The 21,439-nt window shown below is 33.5% G+C and overlaps 2 protein-coding genes across 3 annotated transcripts in view; one reads left to right on the forward strand and one right to left on the reverse strand.

Annotated features, from left to right (window-relative positions):
- The first annotated feature begins 1,429 nt into the window (after positions 1-1,429).
- LOC110031377 (probable protein phosphatase 2C 24) lies at positions 1,430-3,902 on the forward strand. Its single transcript, XM_020734547.1, has 4 exons — positions 1,430-1,895; positions 1,991-2,329; positions 2,431-2,536; positions 3,201-3,902. Exons 1-4 carry the CDS (start codon positions 1,488-1,490, stop codon positions 3,509-3,511), a joined length of 1,164 nt encoding a protein of 387 aa, XP_020590206.1. The 5' UTR covers positions 1,430-1,487; the 3' UTR covers positions 3,512-3,902.
- A 4,080-nt stretch (positions 3,903-7,982) lies between these two features.
- The window catches only part of LOC110031363 (probable methyltransferase PMT11), a 38,819-nt gene continuing 25,362 nt past the window's right edge, over positions 7,983-21,439 (reverse strand). The window contains exons 4-9 of one of the 2 annotated variants that reach the window (XM_020734529.1): positions 19,222-19,332; positions 18,945-19,104; positions 18,019-18,276; positions 17,280-17,402; positions 9,573-9,650; positions 7,983-8,538 (exon numbers count right to left, since the gene is read on the reverse strand). In XM_020734529.1, the coding sequence (XP_020590188.1) occupies positions 8,346-8,538; positions 9,573-9,650; positions 17,280-17,402; positions 18,019-18,276; positions 18,945-19,104; positions 19,222-19,332 (923 nt within the window). In that variant the 3' untranslated portion in view covers positions 7,983-8,345. Of the gene's footprint in view, positions 8,539-9,572; positions 9,651-10,443; positions 10,778-17,279; positions 17,403-18,018; positions 18,277-18,944; positions 19,105-19,221; positions 19,333-21,439 lie in introns of those variants that run through there. The other variant, XM_020734528.1, reaches the window with a different exon arrangement.

Consider the following 21,439-nt stretch of genomic DNA (forward strand, 5'->3'; position numbering starts at 1 on the left):
TGTGTGTGTGTGTGTGTGTGTGTGTGCGCGCGCGCGCGCGCGTGTGTGTGTTAGAAACGGTGGAGCTCGGTTCACTATGCTTGAACGGTTACTTTACTTTGGAGAATCACACATCTTTACAAATAATCACTCTCGTTTTCATCTTTTGTGAAGTGAAACATCTCTTTGCTCCTTCCTGTTCCTGATAAAAACTTCGGAGGGATCTCTTTTGGTTTTGTAGTCACACTTTGAGTTCTTTTTCGGTTTCCTCGAGATAGAGAAAGGTTTCCTCGGGGCAGAGGAAGAGAAGTGTAACGAGGAGCAGTTCCTTGTGGCAGAAGAAAGAAGAAGGAAGAAGAAGAAGATTGTTCTCCCTAGGCTTCTTCTTGGTGGCTTGTGGCAGAAGAGAAATTGAATTTATTTCTCTTGTAAGTTTGTCTATTTCGGCATATCTTGGTGTATCTCGGTATAGAGAGAGAAGAACTGAGAGAGAAGAAGATAGAGATCAATGAAGAGTGAGAGATTCCTCTTGTCTTGTAAGTCGAGATTGTGTAAATTCCTCAAATAGTAAAATCATCTGCAACTCTGTAGACGTAGAAAATTTGTCGAACCACCTAAATTTGTGTGTTTTGTCATGTCGCCGACCGTTCTCTTATTTGATTTATATATATATATATATATATTATCAACTGGTATATTAGATCTCGTAATACACACACATGTGTGATTAGTTAATCTTCGATATATATGTTTAGGGAGTAGTGTCATTCAGAAAATTGGTGCGTGAGTGTGTGTGTGAGAGAGAGAGTATCGAAAAGATTAATGAGCAACATTTTATGTATGTGCAGGCCGTGTAAATTTTTTAATATTTTTATTTAAAAATAAGAACAATTAATATTTACAAGATTATTTTGTTATTCACAGAAAATATCTTGTACTTCTTACGAAGCACTGCTGCATTATCTATTTTTCTCCCAACAAGCCGGTCCAGCGCGTCAGCCAAGGTCCAAGTGCCACGTGATTACTCGCGACAGGTAAAAAATCTCCGACGAAGGCCATTCCAATTCATCTTCCGAGAAGAAGGAAAAAAAAAAAAATATATTTAGATATATATATATATAATAAAAATAAAATAATTTTATTTTTTGAGTTGATATCTGATACCCACGTGTCCATACAATAAGTCAATATCCGCCGTCCGAATAAGTATCTAACCATATTGTAAAAAACAATTCACGCAAGCGAGACGTGCGACATCTGTCCCGGGCAAATACTGTAGCTTGCTGGATTGGAGTACACGTGTCCCGAACTTTTAAGAAGGGAGATTCGCTTCGACAGATGGACGGTGATGATCGCGGAAAAAATGATGTCGGGCAGTAAAGTTGCTGCGTAAAATTGCCCGAGCTACCCGCACTGCCCGAGACTGCTCACTGCTTGTTGGTGGCCGAAGTAGCCTTTTTTAATGGCGCAGCAGCGGCATTTCGTGGAAAATCTAGTGGGCGCGACCGATGGCCGAGATTTGCTTAGAAATCACGGGGATAGAGGCTACAGCAGCGGCGACTGCAACGACGATGAAGCCATGCGAGAAGGACACTCAGGCAGCGAGGCGGCGGAGGATGCAGATCCGAAGGTTGAGATGCATCGCCGGCGTGGAATCCATGGCTAGACCAGTAGATCTTAACCGCAAGAGGCAGAGGCCTGACATCTCCGTAGTTCCAACGGTTGAATCCTTCAAAAAAGACTCCGATGAGGAGGAGGAGGCTGCATCGGTGCGGTCGCCGAGGTACGGCATGACTTCGGTGTGCGGCTTGCGCAGAGAGATGGAAGACGCGGTATCCATCTGGCCGGATTACCTCAAAGCATGTGGAGGAAAGCATAGTTTCTTCGGCGTTTTCGATGGCCACGGCTGCTCACATGTAAGCTTGGGATTAAGCCAAGTATTTTTTTGAAATCAAGTTAGATACAGGCTCGATCTGATCGTTTGAGGTTGTGATTATTGTTTTTTTATTAGGTGGCTGCGTGGTGCAAGGATCGGATGCACGAGATGGTGGAGGAAGAAGTAGAGAAGTTGGAATCGGGTATGCCGCCTTCACCAACGGAGTGGAAAAAAGTGATGGATCGAAGTTTCGCGCGGATGGATGAGGAGGTCGTGATTTGGGGAGGAGCTGCCGGCGAGCGACGGAATACTACCTGCCGGTGCGAGCTACAGACGCCGAAGTGTGAACACGTCGGATCCACCGCTGTTGTCGCAGTTGTGGCGCCGGAGCAAATCGTTGTTGCTAACTGCGGCGATTCAAGGGCGGTTCTTTGCCGGAGAGGCGCCACTGTGCCGCTCTCCATCGACCACAAGGTAGATTCTATAACTTTGCTTATAATTCTATGAGATTAGATAATCATCTCCTGTGTCTACCAAGTTCCAAACTAACGAATTTGGTTTTGAACCATTCACAGCCCGACAGACCTGATGAGTTGCAGCGGATTCAGGCGGCCGGCGGTCGGGTTATCTTCTGGGACGGGCCACGCGTTCAAGGTGTTCTTGCGATGTCACGTGCGATTGGTAAGCTTCTTTTTTAGCAATTATATTGGTTCAAAATTTTAAGCTTTGTTTGGTTTTTATGGAATTAAAGGAAGCCATAATTGCAAAAAAATAAATAAATAAATTTTACTCGAATCATCCATGAACATGAATCGATTTATATCGATCAACTCTTTATGTAATTCCAATTCGTTTCCAGCTGAAACTTAAAGCTTTTTTCATGTTGACACGAGCATTTACTCCATTATTTTACCTGCACATTGATAAGAATATTTTTTATTTAAAAAAAATTAATTTTGGGGCAGTTTCATACATTCCTCAAAATAAATTATTGTCGGTGATTTACATACATTTCTAATGTCTAAAATCTAATACTTACGTAAATATAACTCAAATTTAAATACAACAAATTTCTTTAGCTGCCATTTCATTATTTCATTAAAAATTAAGTGAAAGGCTATTGTCATGTTCTAATCATCATTATAATCTGTTTTAATTATTCCTTAAAATGTTAACAAATTTGTGAGAACACTGACTAGAAACTCTTAACATCATTGGTATGATGTTAATTATCTTCATATTACATTCATTCAGAAGCTTTAATGAGAAATTCTAGCATTTTTATTAAAGCTTTTTCAGCATAATTCAAAATTAATTAAACGGTCTTGTCGTAATTTCGTAACAGGGGATGGTTATCTGAAGCCGTACGTGACGGCGGAGCCGGAGGTGACGGTGACGGAGAGGAAGGAGGAGGACGAGTTTCTGATTCTGGCGAGTGACGGCCTGTGGGACGTGGTGACGAACGTGACGGCGTGCGAGATCGTTAGGATGTGTCTGCGGAGGAGCGGGAGGGGTGAGGTTAAGGGTGACGTGTCGGCCGAGACTTCCGATAAGGCTTGCTCGGACGCCGCGACCTTGTTAACGAAGCTGGCGCTGGCGAGGGGAAGCGCGGATAACGTTACCGTCGTGATTGTGGATCTGAGAAGGAAACTATAGTATTGAAAGATAGAACTAAGAAAATCATCAATATAAGTTTTGGTAAAGATGAGCTTTAGATTGCTTTGAGATCTGTGCTATATAAAATTCTTGCATGACACTAATCATAAAGCAAATCTAATGATTGTAAGGGCGTCTCACAAAGTGAGTGGGCTAATCCTAAGGATAATGCAAGTAAAGAAAGAACCAATGTGGTGGGAGTCTGAGATGAAGTGTATTTTATTTTATAATGACATGCATATAGCAATGAGTGCTTGAAATGTGGAGAGTATTATGTATGTCCTTTGTCTGGATGACAGTTTGGCGTGTGATCATGTCATGTCTACTTTGGTGGACGTAATATTTTTTCGAAAAGATGAGAATATATGAATTTGATGTAAATAGAATATAATCGCAAGATGTAGATATGGTGTTTATATATTATTTTTGGTGCACACCCTCTTCCTAAGTGAACATCATTCGTGACATTTTTTTATGACAATTTCTCATTTATAAAGAGACTGTTTAAGGGGGGTGATACAATTAGGGATTTAAGCGAGCCAATTTGGTTTGTGAGCTTGTTTAGGCTTCTCAAATAAGTGGCTCATAAATTAAGATCGATGAGCGAACAACCAAAGTACAAACCATCTTCAACTCTACTTAGCTCTCCGATCGGATGGATTAAAAAAAATACCAAACTTAAAATATAATAAAATTTAAAAAAATTTTCATTTAAATTATTAATAATATTTAATAATTGATATTTAATATTTAATATCAAGTAATTTTTTATTATTTTTGTTTAGGGTTTAATTATAACATTATTTCAACTCGATTCTTTTAAACAAGCTAGGTTTAAACTTGTTGAATTAAGTTTGCTATTGACTTCAAATTAAGATCAAGCTATATATATATATATATATATATTAATAAAAAGGAAAACAGAAAAATACTTCCATAGGACCAAAAATTGGATTCCTACCCCACCAAAAATAGAAGGAAGAAAATATTTGAAGATATCAGCGAAGCAATGCTTATATGGTAGTCATCCTAGTTGCACTCCCAAGCATACAAGGGTAAACATTTCAAATGTTTCCTCATAGCCTATATCAATCCAAATTCTCCAGAACAGTTAAAAGCTTCCAGAGCAAACCAATGCAACTGGATTTGTGCCAGCATAGTATAAGTTTGTAATGAACTAATTCGACCTCAATCAAAAATGTATGAAGAAGATGATCCGGAAAATTCATCCATATTCCAACCAGTTGAACTCATGAAACCAAGAAATGCTAATTCCATCCAGTATACAACAAACAGAGCATCCAGTGTGTGTGACGAAGCTGACCACATAAATTCTTAACTAATCCAAAGCTGTCTAACTCAAGTAATCATATAAATGCTAGTTATCCAAGATGAAGCTATCCTATACAGAAAATAAAAAAGAAACAGTAGCAAGTGGAAATTTATATGGAAGTAAAGAAAAGGTGTAATAAAGGACAACTTTCAAACAGAACCACATATTGGTATCCAAATAAAACTTTCCCTTGGATTAGTCAAGGTAATGATGTTGCTAAACACTACTAGCTTTAGCAAAATAAGATAATATATAAGCCATAGTCACACTAGAAAAGATATTATATATATAAGGCACAGTCTATATATATATCTTAATAAAAATGAATGATCGGAGGCTATTATAGGAGCCTCCAACCACCCCTAATGTGTCTAACAATTCGAGTACCACCTCTTGAAGACCAACTATGCCAGAGAGGATTCAAACCCTCGACCTGAGGGGGTCTTATACCGTGGATTACAACCGACTGGCCGTGGTATTATCTTGTTGTGTTTTTCATGTTATTATCTTGCTATTTTTTATTACATCTATTTATGAGTGGTGGATATTTCTTTTAAACTATAATTTAGGTTTTTCATATTGCAATTGACACATCTTTTAAGAGAAGAATTTATTACGGGACATTAGACTCTGTAAAGGGGAAGGACTTTCCGCCTAAATAGGAGAATGTTTTAACATTTTTTTTAAGAGAAGAAATTTAAACCAACAAGAGAAGGAGAAAGCATAGGCTTTCTCCTCATCTATAGAGGGTATTCATATATGAAAAAAAATGCTTGATGTATCAGACTATTTGGGAAATAAAAATTCCTTCAAAATTAATATATCGATCCTTATAACTTGGAAAAATTTTCTCAAAGCATCATCTAGCTTAATAGACAACTATATCTTCTGGCGTTATAATTTAAGATGAAAGATAATCACTCATATGTAATGCTAAAATCAATCTCAAAATTTTCAATACGTGTGTGCATGCATGTCTTATGTCAAGAAGACAAAAGGTACACTTGAAAAGAAGAAATGATCTTAATATATTAAAATTTAAGTGAAAATACGACACTCATTAGGACGCAATGAAGAAGGATTATGTAGCCAATCCCACTTGATGGGATGAAGACATTGTTGTTGTTGTGTGCGCATGCTTACGTGTGTGGCTATGAGCACCCCATGTGCACACATGTATAATGGGACCATGGACTTGCATGTTTGCCAGCACGTGGGTGTTTGTGATTTGTACAAATGATAAAACAAATGGATTCATTGCCTAATCACATAAAAAATGCTATAATTTTTATTTATCTATGATTTTTTTTTTTTCTGATTAGAATATTTGCGAAAGAAATATCTCAATATTATGTGAACTCTTGCGCATTTGTATCCAAATAGATTGCAAATTACAAATTGTGCACAATATGAATTGCTCATTCAGTCACTCTCAATCATTTTATTAGATTTTTTTTTTATCATGTCGTGATTTTAATAGTCTCAAAATTTGATGATCTTATGTTTGTCAGATTAGTCTGTTTGAGTTGCACATTTACAGTAGTCTCAGGTCATTCCTTTAACACACACACACACACATATGCATAGGCAAATGCAGCTAACTAAATATGATTTTGTATAGAAATTCATAATAATATAAACTTCAATAATTTGGAGATTTTCAGTACTGTGATTTTATTAATCACAACTATCTCAAAATATTGTAAAATATAAATTACCTAATTTAAATCTTTTGGAGTTATTATTATTATATTACCATATTAAATTTTTTATTACTCAATATTTATTAGAGATCCATGTTATTGATTATTGTGATACATTTTTTTAATTGGGAAAGATATCATTCATTGTTCTACTTTCCTTATAATGATATTCTCTTTCCCATATATAGATGAGAGAATATACCCCCATTATTGAGGAATGTTAAGAGTTCTTATAATTATTATATTACTATAATATAATATTATTGCATGTGATTAGTATTTATTATGAATTTTTATTATTTACTATTATATTATATTCTCATTATAAAATATATTCTCCTTTACCAAGTTTCCTTGTTGCTCCATTCTTCCATCTTTATAAAAGCATGTTTGTAGTGGCAATTATTAATCAAAGAAAGATATAGCCTTTTATGATTCTAAAGACATTTGAAATTGCACAATTTTAAGTCTTGAAATTTTTGTATTATTTTGTATATGCATTCTATTTATTATTCATATTGTATTAATCATAATTCTAATCCTTATTAACAAAAAAAATTTATTTTGCAAATCGACTTGATCTTTTGATAAATTATTTTCTTCAATATTATCTATAAATTTGTTGCATCTGTTTTTTGCATCATGCACATTAAAGATCCTATCTTATGGAAGATTAATTTAGATGCACATTTATTGGTTTTAATCAATTGAAAATGTGCATGAACCATTAGTGTTGAGGGACTTGATCAAGTTGTGGGACAAAGAGGAAGCCACACTTCCATGTATGGGACAAGGGGGAATACTACCCTCCATGATCAAATGCTTTGTTGGTTGATGTTCTAGCATGTAAGGCCCTCTTGTAATTTTAGGACTTCTAGCATTTCACATCTTCTATCATCTTCTATCGATTTATATGAGGATATATATATCCATATATATAAAGCATTTTACTTTTAATATTTGTTAGTTGTGATATATAATAAATATTTGAGTGTCATCCATGTAAATATGACAGTTTAAATGCTATATATGTAGATACATAATAATTTTTTAGTATGACTGTAAATATTCTTATATATATATATATATATACATCCTCGTGGTGAATCATGAACCAACAAAGCATTTGATGGAGAGCACTGCTCCCACTTATCCCATGAGGGCTTCCTCTTTGTCCCACAACTCAATCAACTCCCTCAACACCAATGGTTTGTGCCTATTCTCAATTGTATTAAACCCAACAAACGTGCATTTTGATTGATCCAAGATAAGATATACGGTGTTCGTTGCGATTCAAAAAACGGATACAACAAACTATGAAGCATTTAGATCAGCAATCATGGTAGAAAATTATATGGATAATACTGAAGAAAATAATTTATCAACAGAGGTCGATCTGCAAGATCAAGGAGCACTTGATGGATCATTTCTATGAGAATTTATTTCTATGTTGGAGCTTTTATGAGAATATCATCGATAAGAACAACTCCATGTCTCTGAACTGAACATGCACACATTACCTACCTTACGATCTATTAACTTATGTTACAGTATCCATTGAAAGAACCTAGTTTCAAATATCCTCTAAAATAAAACAGCAAAAAACATGATCACTATATCAACTATTCAACAAATCCTATGAAGAAAAAAAGAGTTGATAGAATCAGTCACTCCTACTTTACAATCAATTTAAAAAAAAAAATTATGGAAAAGATTGCACAAAATTTGCTTCACAAAATGACTCTGCCGTTGACCTCAAAGATTTTTTGGAATTAGAACAAAAAGAAGATGGAAGCGTCTATTTCTGGCATATTAGGATTCTCCTGCTAGCATAAGGACCTTCGGATGTGTCACGTTGGTCTGATCTCCATCCCATAGCCTTTGTGATTGTTTGAATCTTATTAACTATGCCTTTAGAATCGCGAATATATACACGCCCACCGGGTCTTAGAATTCGGTCCATTTCTAATAAGATGGAAGTGATGTTACACCTGCAAAAGCCACATAAGAAGGTTAAATTTTGAAGCCTGAAATTTCCTGATACAAACAAGATAATGAAACGCAACATAATGAACAGATGGGATATGAAATTTGACATCTTTTTTAATTTTACTTCAAGAATGTGCTGTTCAATCTAAAGTCATGAGTATAGTTTTGCGAATTTTATTGTATTTTAGCTGCACTGGTTTTTTTCTCTATAAAGAGATGAGTTCCGGCTTTATGTAAAACATTGGAGAAATTAGAGTATTTTTCATAATCAGATCATAACAAAACTTTTCACAAAAGAAATAAGATATAACCATCAATTAGAATAAATTTTTGTGTTGGTCTTTTTTTTTTTTCTAGGGATGTTTACCTGCATCGAAATATTGCTATTTACAGAACTAGTACCAGCGTCATTTTTTTGACCTATTGAACCGATGCTTTTAAGCGTTATATGATCAAACCATTGCAAATTTCATGAAAATGAAAAATATGAGTTGAGATTTTATCATGAATTTTGGTATTTAAGCGAGAATTTTAAAATTGGATGAAAAGGGGATAGTTTTATAAATTGCTAAATTTTCAGTACTATTTATGTAATTGTCCCTTTTTTTCTATTCTACCCTCTTTTTCGCTGTTGCTAATATTTTAGGTTTCTTCTATTTTCCAATAGGTTTCATATCAAGTTAGATAAAAAGGATTAATGAATGTTAAAGTTTTTTTTTTTTTTTTTTTTGTATTTACATATCTTGTACCACCCAGAACTTGCATAGCACATAAAAAATACAACTGTTTTAACTTTTAAAATGAGGAACATACCATTTCATGTATAAGGTGGCATATGTGTAAAAATTGAAGTTTCTGTTAGATATGTAAATTCATAAGAATTGGCTGGTACTTCTTTTGTGCGTGTGTGTGTGTGTAGCAAATTAGCTGATGCCAATCATGATATTCTTATCCTGCTGATAGTTAAGTTGGCACTGAAGCTTGTATCACCATGTTTCTATTTAAGTCAAGAAAAAGCCTTGCGACGTTTAGTTACCTTTTCTGCTCTGTGAAGAACAGACCAAATGCATGCAATAAATCGTAAGTTCGAGGATATGTATCAAATGGTTCGCACCTGCACATAACAGAGACTCATTAAAAACTCATTGGATGAGATGTATGGCTTAGAATAAAAATTTCACCATACGTTTAATGATAGCAATATGAAAATTTAAAGAAAATCTGGACGTTGGAAATGGGAATAACCATCTTGGCATTTATTTATTAGGAATTGAGAAGAAAACTAAGGGTGTGTGTGGGGGCAGTTGCCTGCTTCTTGGAGAATCAGCAGCTGTTTCTAATGAGAAAATTTGTTTTGCCCAATGATATAAATCTTTCAAATAAAAAAGAAAAAATAACCGGCGCTAAAATTTCTCCCCCAAAATGTTTCTTTGCACTGAAGAATAGGCAAGCGCAAGCAAATTGACCTATTAAAATCTGAACAGGTATACACAAAACAAGTCCAATAAAAATTATCTAAAAGACAAAAAAATAGCGATCATATATCTATCCTTCCATAACTTCTCCTGATTGATCAAGAGGTAATTAGATACTACTAATTTATCTGTCATGTACCATTCAAGTTTGCATCCGAATATAGACATTTCCAATGGTATAAATCTTTCAAATAAAAAAATATAATCATTGCTCCAATTTCTCCCCCCAAAATGTTTCTCTGTACTGAAGAAAAGGAAAGTGCAAGCATATTGACTTAGTAACATCAGAACAAGCATACAAAATACAAGTTCGGCAAAAATTCTCTAAAAAGATAGAAAAACACTGCTCATAACCCAATACAGAAGTCGATCGAGGCTATGAAGCAGAGATAAACCGAAAATGGAAAAAAAAAACCATAAAAAAAAAAAAACCTTCAATGGAGAAAGGCAGTTGGATTCGATGGCACCGACAACAGAGGGAAGCGAACGCAATTCGATTTCAGCCCGAACGACACTGGTGACAATTGGGGGGAGGGGGCCAGGGGTATTAGCAGGGATATAGGCCAAGTATTCTGCGAAATGAAGAGGGACAGCGATAGCAAAAACCATTCACAATTGAGCTTCCGGAGTGGAATGCAGAGCCCTCCCTTTGTTACAGCTTTCGCCGATCTGAGGCCCCCATCCGCGAAACACGCGTGAAAAACTTGCTCCCAAACGCTTGGTTCGCCATTCCGAAGATGGATGCCAAAAGAAAGGGCTCCCAAACCTGCCCCAAACCTTTATTCAATCATGACTTGTTTCAATAGTTACTACAACTTGAATAGGTGGTCAAAATTTCATTTGGAAACAATGAAGTCAAATAAACTACTCACATACAAACCTGAAACTACAAACACAGAGGATGTAATGTGGGTGTAAATGAAAAATTGATTTTTAAACATTATAATAGAGAAATATGCAAAAATTTTGTTTTGAATCAAAATGCACCCACTTCATAAAATTCGAATTATCGAGCAAGCATATAAGCAAGCCTTCGAGCAAGAAGTTGCTCGACTTTTTCTATTCCAAACACCTTCTCCGTCACCAATGATTGCCGTTCGTGTCTAATGGAAAATTTTCCCTCTCTCGTGTTAGCAATGTTATACATTTGGTTATGCGTGAAAACATCATTCACGCTCTATAACTTAAACCAAAAATAACATTATTTATCACAATACCTACTTCACATATTGATCAAACCTTGCTCGACGATTGATCTAATCTTGTTTAAACTTTCCAAAACAATGTTTGGAAAAATGTTCGATTAAATTAAAACCCTCTTTGAATAAGAACTGAACAAAGTTAGATTAAAGTTAAAATATGATTTGATGGTCCAACAAGCTCGATTATACGGATAACAAATTTTGAACATAGTTCGAGCAAATTTTAAGTACATTCGAATGAGATCAAATAAGGTTCAAATAAGTTTGAATAAAGTTTAATCATTATTCAAGTACGTACAAATTGTATAATTTGTCCTCACTATCTCTTGAAATTGACTTATTTGAGTTGTAAATTGTATGTAGAAATATGCTTTAATCATAACAATAGAAAGACATTACATTAGTCGGATCACATGAAGAGCTAGGTGTGTGATGAAGAAAATTATTAGGCAATCTTAAGCTAATGACCTCATTGAGTTTAACATTTGAGACAATAACACAATATTTGGCATTATATAATCTTTGTATTGATCAATATCTGACAAATGAGCTGTTGAAGTTTAATATAAACGTTAGCCTTTTGTAATAAAGTTTCAGTCACAAACAGAACAACTCACTATCATGTCCTATTACAACAACAACAACAACAAAGCCTTAATCCCACTAGGTGGGGTCGGCTACATGAATCCTTTTTCTCCATTCCGTCATATTTAGTGTCATATTTTCATTTAGTTCTAATAAATTAAGATCATTTTTTATATAATAAGCCCAAGTCTTACTGGGTCTACCCCTGCCTTTCTTAACATAAGTCGAATCTAAAACATATACTCTCCTAATCGGATCATCAAATGGTCGACCCTTATGTGACCAAACCATCTAAGACAACTTTCTCTAATTTTGTCTGTCATAGGAGCTACACTAACCCTTTCACGGATATAATCATTTCGAATTTTGTCTTTAAGTGTAAAACACTCATCCATCTAATCATTCTCATCTCGGCAACACTTAACTTAGTATTATGCTCATCTTTTAAAGGCCAACATTCAACGCCATATAGTATTGTAGGTCTCACCACCGTCTTATAAAATTTTCCTTTCAGTCTAAGTGGTATTTCAGTCTAAGTTTTTCCTTTCAGTCTAAGTGGTACTTTTCTATCACACAAAACGCCCAAAGCATTCCTCCACTTCAACCAACCAACTTGAATTCTACTATTAACATCCCCATCTATGCACCATCGCTTTGAACAACAGACCCGAGACACCTAAATCGTTCACACCTTTTAATAATTTGATCACTCAAATTTACACTCCTATCACTAGAGCTGCTGCTACTAAAATTACATTCCATGTATTCAGTTTTAGTTCTACTAAAATGAAGGCCTTTACACTCCAATGTAGACCTCCATAATTTAAGATTTTCCTGGGCTTTTTCTCTTGTCTTCTCCACGAGAAGGATATCATCGGCAAAAAGCATACACCAAGGAACATCCTCGAGTAAATGTCCAGCAGTAAGACCCCAGTAAGACCGTCCATAACTAAAGCAAAAAGATATAGGCTTAAAGTCGATCCCTGATGTAATCCAACAGAAATAGGAAAATATTTGGTCAATCCTCCTTCAGTTCGAACACAAGTAACAACTCTAGTATAACTTGAATATAAATCATTTCAACACCTTCTCAAGAACTCTATAAAGGATATCTCTTGGAACCTTATCGAATGGTTTTTCTAAATCAATAAAAATCAAATGTAGACTCTTCTTATTATGTTTGAACTTCTCCATCAAACTTCTCAATAAATGTATAGCTTCCATAGTAGACTTGCCCGACATAAATCCAAATTGATTATGAGAAATCTTTGTAATACGTCTTAACCAATGTTCAATTACCCTCTCCCATAATTTTAAAGTATGACATATCAACTTAATTCCTCTATAATTTGCGCACTCATGTGCATCCTCTTTATTCTTAAAAATGGGGACTAAAATACTCTCCCTCCACTCCTCAGACATCTTTTTACTTTTTAAAATAATATTAAATATTTTAGTAAGCCAAGAAACTCCCAAATCTCCTAGAAATTTTCATATTTCAATTGGGATATCATCAGGTCCTACAGACTTTCCACTTTTAGTTTTCTTTAAAGCCTCCCCAACTTCTTTTTTCCTAACGGTAAAAATGAAACGTTATATTATTATTAATGATATTAAGATAACTAAGATCGATCGTATTTTCAAAAACTTCATTAAAACATTTAGTTTTTAAAATAATATTAAATATTTTAGTAAGCCAAGAAACTCCCAAATCTCCTAGAAATTTTCATACTTCAATTGGGATATCATCAGGTCCTACAAACTTTCCACTTTTAGTTTTCTTTAAAGCCTACTTTTTGATTTTCATCTTTAATACACTTTACTTGAGTTAAATCTTTACTTTTCTTTTCTCTTTGTTTGGCTAGTTTATACATATATTTTTCACCCTCCTTAGTATCTACACTATTATAAAGATCATTAAAAGCAAAATTTTTAGCCTCACATATTGTCCTATTAGATGAGAATAATTTGAATCATGATGATTTTCAAGTGCTTGTACATTCACTTTCTTATTTGTAAGTTCTGCTAGTTTATAATGAATATTAGATTGTAAAAAATTTAATTCCAATGCTACCAATAGTACTTTTTTATATCCCTTTATCGTATTTGAACCTGATGATAACCTTGCTCAAATCATCCTTGAAATTCATTTAATTCCTATTAAAAAAATCTAAAAATATATATTTTAACAAAACTCGATCGTCGGAAAAATTGCAATTAGAACTGGCTTCAAATCGTATTTGAATATTGTTTAAACTAATGTCAGTTGTTGCGGACTCTAAATAAGTACTCCAATATAAAAAGTGGGGGCATTTTAATTTGAACAAAACTTCGGGCATATTTTCCCAAGAAAACAAGCAGGGATCATAATCTCTAATTTTGGATTTCATGGAGCACATAAAAATAAGTTTCAAAATAAACACACTTACATCTCATAGTAAGTCTCATAGTAAGACCTTCAAACTATGATCAAAATTGGCATCCCCTTAAATCCTGTTAACTGTAATACTATAAGCATTTTTAAGAATATTTTATTATCCATTCGATACATCATATTTTATGTACTGGTTGACTTTTGATCACATGAGAAGAAATCAGCATAAGATAAAGCTACAGATACATAAATGACCTAAATTTTCATAATGTAATTATTCTGACCATTAATGGCACATTATGGCTATGGAAATTAACTGAAACCTAAAACCGAGAGATAATCACTTCAAATTTGGTTGGGCACTTGAGTCAACTTTGATCACCCCGGTTGAGTTAATAACAATTTTGAGCTAAATTCAATTTTAATTTGTGACTCGTTCAAAGGAGTTTCAAGTTGACTCAAATTGTGAGTCAAAATGTCCATACACACTAAAACCAATAATATATAATATATAAGATTCATAAATTAAACACAAACACACGCCTCAATTTTTAAGTTTGAGCTGAGAATTTTGAATTCCAATTAAAAGTAAAAAAATTATAACTTTAAGTCGAGCAAAACTCAGCATGAATTCTACCAAATAACAAACTTATTTTGATTGGTGAAATATACGGGTAAAACTGTCATTTTTAATTGATTTCCATAAAGCACATCTTTATTTTACTTGACAAGTTTGATGTAAGATAAATCATTGTAAAGACTAATTAAACATTGACGCGTAAATAGTCTTAAGTTGTAGATGAAAACGAAAAGTGATTTTATGATTGAAGGTCATAGAATGTGGAAAACCTAAAACTAAACTTGAGAGGAAAATAATTATTTTTCTCTATAGTTTGTGTACAACATAAAATGAGAAATCATAGTTTATAATATTAAAATAATTTATAAAATTAATTGCAAATTTTATTTTATAATAATTTAGCAATACATTAAACTCAAAGTTGGCAATTGAATGAAAAATCTAAACAATATTATAAGTAATTGATGATTTTATCATGTAAGAATGTAAAATCAAATGATACATGATGAGAATTTATATTACAATAACAAAAATATAGAGCAATTATTTTTCTTTAAAAAAATGGTATAATAAATGGCATTAAACTATTTTCTATGAAGAAGTATTATACACCATCAAAATATTGATCTATGATTAATGGTTTGTAAAGTTGTACACATATGTCGACAAGCATAATCTTATGGTATGTTTTATGGTGTTAACATCACAAGCCTTTTTCTAGATTTAAATTTACTTTAGGGACGCTAATATCAAAAGTTACATGTCTAAACAATATATTGTGATTGGACTGGTAGTCACAAGCTTTAGTTAATTGACGATTATTTACTGTTAAAGGGAATAGATAATCCAAACCTTCTACTAGAAATTATGAATATAAATTCAGAATAAAAAAAAACTACGGAGCAAATTGAAATTCTGAGTATTTGTAACAAGATTGTATTGTGTCTGAGTAATATCAATCAAATGAATAATCCAATCATAGAAATTGAAAAACAAGAATAAAGCCAGAGGCGAGCATTCGCTAAAAGCAAGCCCTATGCTTAAACAAAAAGATAACCTATCTCAAAAATCCTTTAAATCCCTTACTTGAGTAAGGAGAAGAACACTAAAAGTAATAGCGCATCCAAGTAAAATTTTATTGAAAATAATATTGATTGAGCTTTGCAAATGCCACAAACTCTTATTTATGACCACAAAACCCCTTTGAAATCTCTATAAGATAAAATTAAAAAAAAAATCTATATCAGAGTCGCAAAAAATAGAAGAGAAAAAATGACTGGAACGATCTTCAACATAAAAGAGAATACATGCCGTAGAGAAGATCAAAAGAGAACATAGAAAAATGCAGCATAAGACAGCAAATCTTGCTCTCACTATTAGTATGACAAGGAAGAACAAGAGAACATCACCAGTATCACAATGAAGCCGGTCAATCATTGCTAGAAATGGATACCAACAATAACAGCACACACAACAAAAATAGTTCTGTCAGCTTAAAAAAAAAACAGAGAGAAACAAAAAAAAAATAATAAAAATCATAAAAGAGTAATAGCTGAAGGTCATAGAAGCACCAAAGAAATCATGGGAACAGGATATGCTACTGGAGGTCATAGGAGGAGTGGGAACAGCTAACTAGAAAATGAGTTCAAAAACCTAAGGAAAAGGAATGGAGAAGGATTCACGCTAATAATTCTAAACTTTAAGAAACTCGAGTCAGATGAACGTTTAGTGGATATTTGTAAAGAAGATCGGTCAAAACATTTTTTGTAGAAAAATCCATGAATCATCATTTGTAACCCATCTTTCCAGTGCATAAGTAATCTTTGATATCTACCATCAGCAGAAGATATATTTCATCTCCAACAATAGCTCTAGGAACAAGTTTGAGATCAATGTCAAGAGCTATATAGATGATGTGTCCGATAAGAATATTAAAGGAAGAGAAGGAAAGAAAAAAGAATACAAAGTATAAGTTTATTCATGATATAAAATAATATTTAATGCATTAACAATTGGATTAATGATAAAATTTTCTTATATTTCTAACTTACAAATTATTCCCAATAATTTGAATAAACTTATATAACACAAATTTATAGTTGTTAACTTCTTAAGAATTCTCATAGGAAACATGTATATGGTTTAGACGGAACAATATCTTCTCACTTTATTTTGAATTGCATATTTCTCAAATTCACGTCTTTAGCAAACTTATAATCATTCTAATTAATAGTAAGTTTTATATGGATTCTGTCGTGTAAACCACAACAAGATATGACCAATGGATGATGCAACAAGTAATGATGCATGTAATGGTTATGCAAATATACTTATGTGCATCTATATAAATACATTGTGGCTAACTTTAAGAAAGAAAATAATAGCCGAAACATAAAAACTTACATTTATGGATTCCACTGAAGCAATCTAAGGAATTTGCAAATACATCAATGATAAAAAACTTACAATGTAAAATGGAATCGGAACTTCGAAAAACATTGGCAAACATAACAAATTCATAACATACCAGTCATGGGCAACTCCTATAAGTCCACGATCATATATCAAAGGCAATGTGTTGGGACCACTAGTGGGAACAACATTCATCACCCAGCTATCAAGCTGGTTATCAATCATTGCCGCAGCAAACCTGCCATGAAAATAGACAACAGTAAGTAACAATTCTCTGACATGAACAATAAATGTGACAATTTAAAAATGTTTTATTCACAAATTGACTAAAAAGGATAATTTGGATATTGTAATCTATATCTATATATATATATATATATATATAATCTAGTACTTTTGTGAACATATTTCGCTTTGCCGAATTGAACGAAAGAAAAATTTCATGCCATGTTCATACAAATGTATCAAGTAAAAAAGATTTATACTGTGACTGCATGCTCTGTTTGGTATGCATGATTTCAACCAGAAGGTTTTCTTTTGAAGCTAGAATCTCAATTCACAATGTCCAGCTTGCTGCCTAGTTAGACAAGCACGCAAAAGAGCTATCATAAACCCAAAACAGACCAACAGCAACTTGCATGTCAAAAGAATTCAAATTAATGCCACCACCCCACCAACTAAAATCATAATCATCTTCAAGTCACCAATGTTAATGCAAAATGCAATTTGAATTTCATGTTATTTTCTCAAATAGTTTTTTTTCTTTTTAAGCCTTCGCCAAATCTTTTTTATAAATGCTTGGCATGAAGACTGCATCCAGTTAATGAGAAAACTAAGGAAATAATAGTATGTACCCCCCAAATCCAGCTCTCATGTCCATAACATTCCGCAAGTTCAATTTTTTCCAGTGAAAAGCACTGACGTAGCTTCCCACAACTTCATCCCAAAAGGAGGTCTCCGCTTTGAACAGCTCATTTTTAGCAATGTTAGCATCCATTAATAGATTCTGAAGCCTTTGTGGCGGTACATGCAAACGAGCAGGCCAGGATGGCACATTACTCCCGAAACCATTCTCCGGCAGTCTGGTAATGCATTTTTTCAGATTAACATACCTGAAGAACAAAATAACCATAACAATAATTTGCACTAAGTTGCTCAAAATTACAACAATTCCTGGTATGTAATGTAATACAGCTTTAAGTAAGACAAATATACCATAGCATTCGATCACATCATATTATAAAAACAGACCATAACATCCCATAAGAACATGCGACAGCCTCACTACTTTATCAATGCCCTAACTTGCCAGAAATATTACTATTTCTTCAGTTGTGACTAACAGTATGTCAAAAAAAGGGATAATTACATAAAAACCACCCAAAAACATTTATATTTATAAATTAGCCATCAATGCAATTATTTTGAACTACCGAACCAACATATTTATGTGTTCCATTATCAAACTATTGAGAATTTGATAAAAATGAAAAATATGGGTTGGACTTTTCCCATGAATTTTGATATTTGAGTCAGAATTTTAAAATTTCATGAAAGAGGGTTGTTGATCTGTAAATAAGAAGTTTTGGGTGGTCTGTATGCAATTGCCCCAAAAAAGAATCTAGCTATTCAATTCTTAAATCATCAATGTTTCATTTTTATGTAAGTGGATATAAAAAATTTTGAACACAAGGAATACGTTTTTTCAGTAATAAAAGAAAACTTTTCTTGAGAATTATTTCATGTAAGCAGAATGTCAGTGAGAGATTATGGTGAATACCAAACACTATCAGGGTTATCATCAGGATTGCATAATGGAGGTCGTACTGCAGCATCCCGATTGATGTAGCAAGTGTTATTCAGAGGTTTACGCCATAAGGCAATATAACCTTCCTTCTTCACGAGTACCCAACAAATACGTGCTGTCAGGTCCTCCATCTCTGTTAAAGGATACATGCATACAATGTGAATAGGCTACCTTTAATTTTCGAGTATAAGAGATAATACATTCAATGTAAATTTTTTTTCTTAAAGGAAAATCTCAAAGCAGAAGTTACCTTTCCAAGTTTCTTGCTGTGCTTCTTCATGTTTATAAACTGGCTGTGCTGCCCAGGCAAAGTATCCCCCAGCTCTCAGCATTCTGTTGGCTTCCAGAAGCAAGATTCCATCTTCATCATATTTAAGAAAACTAATCAGTGTGGCAGAGCCAAGAGAGTTCAGAAACTCCCATTCTAAGCAGAAGCTGCATTTTTGGAACAAAACAGTCTCAAAATAATTTAAATAGTTTTTTTTAATGCAGGATCACGACCATAATAGAAGGATTGAAGCCTACAATCTACAGTAGCTGAATTCAAGGACAGGTTTTAAATCATTTTGAGCAGCTAAATAATGAGCATAGCTATTGCAATCACCTTCTGAGCACAAATAGCCAAGTATAATTCAAGATTGTTGCAGCAAGATACAAAAGTTGGCCAACTAAAAAAATGGCAAGTTATAAAAAGGTGTGGCAAACATAACCAACTAACCCTTTCAAAGAAAAAAAATGGATAGTTAAGTATTTACTAGCTCAAAATTTTGCTTGTTTTCATTAGGACATTAAGCGGTATAGAAAGTACACCTTAAATCTAACAGCAGTTGAAGAAAATAGTAGAGCATATTAAAGCACTTGCAGATCATAAGAAATTATGATCATTAACCTTATCCCAACACTTGAGGTCAATTTTACAAAATCATAATTATTCATTCGTTACTATTTAGTGATATCTAAGGTGTTGAATCTATTCTTCACAAATTATTTTGAATAATTTCTATTCATCTTGTCTAAGGTCTACCCATTATTCTTTTTGGAAAATTTTTGCCTAGAAACCTTAAGAGTGCATTAAATTCATTTTTTTTCTGTATTCTAAGTTTTCTTGGTATTTGTGGTAATCTGAGAAAAAATTATTTTATTTATTGGTACACCCTAATGCACTACACCTTATTACACATATATAATAGTGTGATTGGCATACCAATCCACAAAATAAGAAATTGTAATCCTTCCAAATTAGGAATCCCGCCCAAATAGAAAAACAGATAAAATTAAAATATCTAATAAAAGGAAACACAACCATTGAAATATATCCTAAGGGGGGAAAATAAATTCATTCCTAAACAAATATGCAGATTGGCACTCTCCTACAATCTCTCCTCAAACAGGGTTGTATATACTTTGCAGATCAAGCTTGGACTTCAACTCAACATAAATGACCCTTGTTAGTATTTTGGTGAAAATGTCAACAATCTTAAGTCATGTTTAAACATAACATAATTGAACAATTCCATTGTTAACTTTTTCTAAGATGAAACATCGATCAATCTCGATATGATTTATTATGTCATCTTGCAGCTAATAGATGTTTGGCTATCACTGAACATCATTGCGTCTTTTGTCTCAACCTTAAGGTTCCTAAATTGTCTTTGAATTCACATTCCCTCACATATTCCTAGTGCAAGAGCACGAGTGCTCAAATTCTACACTGCTCTAAAAGACAACCATTTGCTTATTGTTTCTATAGATGATAAGATTTTCCCGGACTTATGAACGACATCCAGTGGTTGATTTTTTATCATATACCTCTCCTGCCCAACTGACATTTGTATATACCTCTCCTGCCCAACTGACATTTGTATATACCTCAATCTCATAGTTTTCAGAACTTTTAAAATGCAAATCATATCCAAGGGTAATCTTCAAATATCTCATAATTATGTTCTCGACTTCCAAATGATCATCACTAGAATCATTCATGTGTTGGCTTACTACACTGACTGAGTATAAAATATCAGGTCTTGTGTGTGATAGTTAATAGCTTGCCCGCAAGTCTTCGATATCTTCCTTTGTTAACTGGATTGCATTCTCCACTTATATTCAACCTTTTGCTCGAATCTATAAGTGCATCGGCGACTTTACACCCAAACATATTAGTTTCGCTTAACATGTCTGTCGGTCAACTTTTCGATCGATTAGATTTATTTGAAAAATAGGATATATGAAAATAATTTTTTTAGATTTAATTTAAGTATAAAAGATATATAGTTTGAGTTTTAAAAGTAGTATATTTTAATTTTTGAAAAATGAGATCAAATGGATCTCATTAGTCTGGTAGTTTGCATAATCGTGTCTGATACCGCGAATACTACACCTTCCCGAGAGATAAGTGTAGACCTCAGCGATAGACCCAATACTGCAAACTAAGAGATTTGTGACATCCGTTTGGTCTGCGAACCTTTTAT

The sequence above is a fragment of the Phalaenopsis equestris genome, unplaced genomic scaffold (genome assembly GCF_001263595.1).
Source record: "Phalaenopsis equestris unplaced genomic scaffold, ASM126359v1 Scaffold000803, whole genome shotgun sequence".
NCBI lineage: Eukaryota > Viridiplantae > Streptophyta > Magnoliopsida > Asparagales > Orchidaceae > Phalaenopsis > Phalaenopsis equestris.

What these genes read in the sequence shown, in the direction of transcription:
- LOC110031377 (XM_020734547.1), top strand. Translation starts at nt 1,488, where the DNA reads ATGGCCGAGATTTGCTTAGAAATCACGGGGATAGAGGCTACAGCAGCG. An exon ending in CGCTCTCCATCGACCACAAG is followed by an intron (nt 2,330 to 2,430) that starts GTAGATTCTATA and finishes AACCATTCACAG; the next exon opens with CCCGACAGACCTGATGAGTT. An exon ending in TGCGATGTCACGTGCGATTG is followed by an intron (nt 2,537 to 3,200) that starts GTAAGCTTCTTT and finishes ATTTCGTAACAG; the next exon opens with GGGATGGTTATCTGAAGCCG.